Consider the following 6,000-nt stretch of genomic DNA (forward strand, 5'->3'; position numbering starts at 1 on the left):
TATAAGGGTATATATTATACTTAATATGACGATAACAATGCGAAAAATGCTTTCTTTTTACATCTCAATCTCTTTGTAGAGCTTCCCATTATTTGTTAATACACCTGCCATGCATAATTAATAATCAAATAAAGAAACCCAGATATTCGAAATATAGTGTATGCTGATTTTTATGTGGTATTATACAAGATTTTGATCATTGGTTATTTTCCTATTCGTAATGATAAGTTCATCCCAAAGTTACACGCTTCGTTGGGCTATGTTCTCTCAAAATTGATGTTTGTTTGTTTGTCGCCATTAAGCATTATTTGATTTTCCTGCTATCAGGTAGATTTCTCAATATTTATGTACAGAGAAAAACGTACTAACAGACGAAATTGCATTGCAATGACGCATGGCGTCAAGGGCAATTAGACAATCATCACGACACTCGCGACTACTATTTCATTCAGCATAATTTCCGTAACAGTCTCCTGAAGTGGTAGTTTGTTTGTTCGTTAATTTTTGGATCATTATAATATGTGGTATATACTTAAAAATATGTAATTTTTTCTGAAAAAAAGAGTTAATTCATTTGCTTTAATATATAAATGATAAATTACACTCCGCAGAAAAAACTCGAAAAGATATTTTCATTCCTTAAGTAATTGCAACACTTATTTACTCAAGTGATGCTCGCTATTCAATGACAATAATTAACAATTACTTTGAGACTCATTTTTTATTAAGGTACTTAAGTTTTGGAGGCAACATTATTCGATTTAATTTTGGTATTTTCCTATTTCTTCACCTTTTTCCTCGTCAGTTTCTGTTTTTTTTTTAAAAGGTCAACGTGCGATCTTCTTAAAAAAAGAACCTCTGACTGGTTTTCCTTTGGTTTAGAATGTGCAAAGTTGAGGATTCCATGCACCGATCAAAATGGCGTTTGCAAGGTCATGTTGACCGATATCAAATTCGTCCATCTGGCGCGAGCGGTCGAATTTTCCTCAGGGTCAAACTATTTCCATTGAAATTGAAAGAAAACGGGAAGTCTTTTGGCGCACAAACTCCTCAGAATTAAACACCTGCTTCTTTTATTTAACGCTGTACATAACCATTAAAAACATCGCAGCAGCTGTGCACTAATTATGTCACATTATTAGATGAAAATAGCAATTAATAAAGCTTACAAGAGCACGAACTTTAGGCAGTAGGCTTTTACTATCATTTTTGATTGACGCTTCTTCGCTTGCATCACAGAAACAAAATATATTAATTAATCACGCGCAAGTTTTTATTAAAAGAGTGCCTCGAAAAGCAATAGATGAAAAAAGACGCTTGGCATAGAGACACGCGCTCTCTCTTGCAGGAAGTGAGACGGTTGAACTGAACCAGATAGTCCCGACTGTTGATCCCTTGCAGTTCTGCCGCCTAATTATTTGAAGTCGTCGATAGGTCTGCCGGTGGAGGAGGGTGAGGAGAATGGGGGCGGGGCGGGGAACGCCAACAACAACGTCATCAGCGACAACAACAGCATGAACAACAACTTGGTCGTCAAGGGGGAGGAGGAGGAGGACGTTTCACCGCCGCCACCCGTCAAGCAGCATCCGCCCCTCAAGAAGATCCTCGTCTTCGGCGGCCTCGGCTCGTGGTCGCCGCCCCTCCGGCCGGGACGCGACGCCTTCCTCGCGCCCACCAGGTGCCCCGTGTCCGCGTGCACCTTGACCGGCGACAGGGCGGAGGCCCCCACGGCGGACGCCGTCCTCTTCCGGGATGCTTCGGCGGCCTCGGCGGTGGCCGCTTCGAGGTCCCTCTTCCCGCGACCAAGAGACCAGGTAGGTGCTCTGGCATGTCAGAAGCTATTAGATGTTTTATCTCTAAATACATGAAAGTTTAAACAAACTTCGATTACCTCCACTCACAGAGTCATCTTCAGGTACAAGACAAAATCTTTTTTTGTTCCTGGAGATGACTCTGAGTCGAAATGTGCTTCGTTTCAAGAATTTCAGTATTTTTTAATCACGAATTCTTCCTCTACATAAAGCTGGCAAATTCGAATCTCAATATCGTAAGACGCGAGGGTTCAAGCAGTCGACTGTTTTTTCCTGTTCTTAAAACTTCCCTCAAGTATTCTAAATATTGCAAAGATATCTGTTTTAAATAACAATCAGATCTGATCATCTGTAGGTAGTCATCGGATCCCGATCCGAAGCGAACTGCTAAGAAAGGCAAAATATATGCTTTTTTAAATTGACGAATGCAAATGATTCGTGTTTAAAATACGTTGGCTGTTCTGGGTTATATTTAATTAACATGTGTGATCAAAGTTGTCTCCAATGAAATCGTTTTATCCTATGGCAAAAATGGCAGCACTAAGGTAGTCATGGTGCCCCTGAAATATGTTGCTGGTCCACCAACTTAAATGGCTTAAGAAGATCGAGATAGCACATTGGGCATGTTTTCACGTTTTCCACTCTAGGCGATATTCTCATTACTTTCCTTCTTTCCAGGCTTGGGCTTAGGTTTCTTTGCCAATTCTGTATTTTAAGACAGCTACCGTAACATTTCAAATTACATATTTAAAGTGACACTCATCTCAATGATATAAAAATCATTTTTGCCATAAGGTTGAAAGCGAATCGAACAAAGATTGTTTCAGTTCAAGGTTTCTTCAATTTAAATGATAATTAGCTAATGATAAATATTCACGCTAAAAGGGACGGTTGTAATTGGATGAAATGCGGTAAGCGGTAAGTGGCAGGCATAATCTGATGGCAGAATCACTCCAGATTCCTTTCGCTGGTGGAGGTTGAGTACTGAAAACAGTCCTGCCGATTTACAAGTAGAAAAAGGATGAACCCATGCTCTGAAGTCAGGCCTCAATCATATTATTTTCCAGTGGCTTTAATATTGGAGACAAAGACTTCTCATCGTTATTTAAACCAGAAAGCTTGAAGAGAGCGTAAATGAATTTTCCAATTTGGTTGTGATATCATGTAAATTTTTTATTTATTTATTGGTCTATAATTTCTAGGCTCGACGATAAAGTAAATAAATAGTAATATAAAATGCTTTTTTTCTTTATCATATCCAAACCAGATCACTTGTCAGATTGGTGAATCTGATTAACATCATAATTCTTGGTTTCTGTACTTATTGGCTGTATTATACTATTTAGTAGTCGGAATCGAATTCCCCGATATGGCACACATTGTTCTTCGTGTTTTCCGATCTAATTTACGAGTAATGCATCTGTCCACCCAGTAAAACCTTTTTACCATATTGGTTCAGACATTTAACATAAGAAAAAAACAAATTTGCACTTTTCCACAGGTTTAAATGTTAGTCCTGTGGAAAAGTGCAAATTTGTTTTCCTCATAATGACGAACTTCCACTACACCTCACCCGAATTGTTGAATGTATCCGTCAACATATTTTGATCACCTTGTATTCTTAGTCAGAGAGAATTAGCATGATGGATGTAATAGTATTTGGACCTGGAAAGAGCTTTGGTTGGTGTTGATTCACAAGTTCCACAACTCACAAATATTCTGATCGTTAAGAGAGACTTTCAAATTTACATTTGTACCATTTGCCTTCAGTCTTAAATCTTAAGCTCAAAGTACTGTCGCTATCAGAAATAATATAATCGTTGACTTTTTATTTAAAATCTCGTGCATTTTAGTAATTAGGTGGATACACTTACTGGCCTATTGAAATATATGTCAATTGATCATCAAGTTGGTATCACAAGTCAATTTTAATTGGTATCGGCAAAAAAGTGAAGAGTAACTTATAGTAATAAATCAAAGCTTAGATTTATTGAGAGGGACACATTATATATTACAAGGAACTGTGAAGTAAGTCCCGAAAAAGGACTAGGGCTCAGAGCAGAACCAAGGCAAAGGCTGGTTTCATTCACGTATTATGTTCTTACGCTAGCATTAACTCAAATCCCCTTTGTATAAAAGAATGCACTTGCAAATGAACTATGATTCTTTTAGAAACGCGGGTAGAACAAATTAATTCGCGTTTTTCTTATGAATTTTATTAAAATAACTTTGAATTATATGTGAAGTATGTCCCAAATTCGAAGAGACAATGAAATTAATATACTTATGCTAAATGAACGCTGTATTAATGATCACATTCGTGTTCAATTATTTTCAATGATCACATTCAATACATTTTACGAGAAAAAGTTTACATATTTATCTTGTACTCATTGCCGTATTTGATTTTAGCGGACGATCATTCTTATACGATTTAAAATAGTTTTCTCAACATCGCCTCATGTTCCTTGGACTTCATCAATGTTCATGACTTCTAAATATACATTGTAAGTGTGAATCATCCCTACCAGGGCATTGGTTTTATGTTCCTATTTCATGGATTTATCGAAACACAGATGGTAATACGACATGGCGTTAACAGTTAAAAAATACAACGGCGGCGAATTACTGGAGTTTTCAAACGCTGTGATTCGAACTCCATGAAGGTGCGTGTGACGACCCAAGACTTGTCTATGGAGTGAGGAAAGTTGACTGAATAATTCTTTTCCTCTACACATGTGCCAGTCGTAATTAGCAGTCACATTAGCGTTCGTTTTCGCATCACAGACGCGACAATTCCATGGCGTCGTGTCATCAGAGGTGGTCCCACCTGCGAGTTAAGTCCCATAATTTAATTTAACCACTTTCTCTTCCTTACTCCACGGATACCCAACAGTTTAAGCACCTCTTCACTCTCCTTAAAACCTCTTTCCTTCCTCTTCAGTCTTGCCTCACGAATGGGACTCATTCGAGGGCTCGCGGACTCTTTTAGAAATTGGATTCAAAGCTTTTCCGCGAATAGTTCGCGCATTGAATAATGCTATGCCTCGGAGAGATAAGAGATGGAAATGAGATGCTACCTTAAATCCGTCATTTTTCTTTTTCTGAACTTTTTATTTTTATAGATTATCTTAAATGGCAAAAAATCACAATGAAATTAACTGTGATCTTTTGCCATAACCTGCAAAGCAAAGTCAGTCACCGTTAGTTAATTAAGTTGGTTAAGTCAACAAAATAGGGCTAAGGTACGACAATCATCATAAGTACTTACATTGTATAGATGATAGAAAGATTTATTTTCTGCTTCGTATGACAGCTTCCGTTCCCTTATGCTTGTATTATCTCTCTGAATCATACATTACGATATTCCATTATTTCTTCGCTATTCATATTTTTACGTCCACTTGAACATTAACGAATATTTCAAATAAATTTTCTGGCTGTGATACAAACAAATCTTTTAGCTAGTTTTTTAATAATTGAATTATTTCTCGCACTTTATGTTTAAATTCATACGGCTTAAATAGGTAGCAATTCTTACCCGGGAGTGAAATACTTTGTCATGGTTTGAGTAATCAAAATTAAAAATTGTTAGATTTCTTTCCTCTATCATTGGTAATAATTATTTTTTAAATTTCAATTTGTACTTACTTTACCCTAGAGTTTAAGTTTGACGTTATTTATTCATGATTTTAAATAATAATGTTTATTATATACTCGAATTGACTCATAAATAACGAACAGTCATTTCACCAAATTTATATTAAGTACTCTAATATTTTTTTTAACTTCACGTCAGCCGGGGCCGGAATCATGCCCCTGCTGTTGGTTTTCCACAAGGATATCTTTTCGTTGCGATATTTATGTAATAGGTGCAAGGTAACGAACGGCCAGATGGTTGATCTAAGGTATAAATTTAATGATGGCCATTCTTCACCCAGGCAATAACTCAGTCGGTCTTGACGGAATATAAAAGTGGGTTCTTAGGGGTGTAGTGTCCCAATGGACAACTTATCTGACCCAAGGGCTGGTGCTAAGCTCCAGGTACTTACCCAGAAAGTTAGCCTTTGAAACTATGTTCAAAAAGAGCTTCACCTGCCAAAGTGGATTCAACGATTGAAATATATATCAATGAAAACAAATTTTTAGAAAATCTTGACGTTAATACTTTCGTTTCAACTGGTGATCA

At 37.1% G+C, this 6,000-nt stretch overlaps 1 protein-coding gene across 1 annotated transcript in view; it reads left to right on the forward strand.

Moving 5' to 3' along the window:
* Positions 1-6,000, forward strand: part of FucTA (glycoprotein 3-alpha-L-fucosyltransferase A) — a 162,146-nt gene that overhangs the window by 133,441 nt on the left and 22,705 nt on the right. Inside the window, exon 5 of the mRNA XM_071588752.1 lies at positions 1,435-1,814. Coding sequence (XP_071444853.1) covers positions 1,435-1,814 — 380 coding nt within the window. The remainder of the gene's footprint in view (positions 1-1,434; positions 1,815-6,000) is intronic.

Source organism: Hetaerina americana, unplaced genomic scaffold (genome assembly GCF_022747635.1).
Source record: "Hetaerina americana unplaced genomic scaffold, ioHetAmer1.1.p SCAF_3, whole genome shotgun sequence".
In the NCBI taxonomy this organism is placed as follows: Eukaryota; Metazoa; Arthropoda; class Insecta; order Odonata; family Calopterygidae; genus Hetaerina; species Hetaerina americana.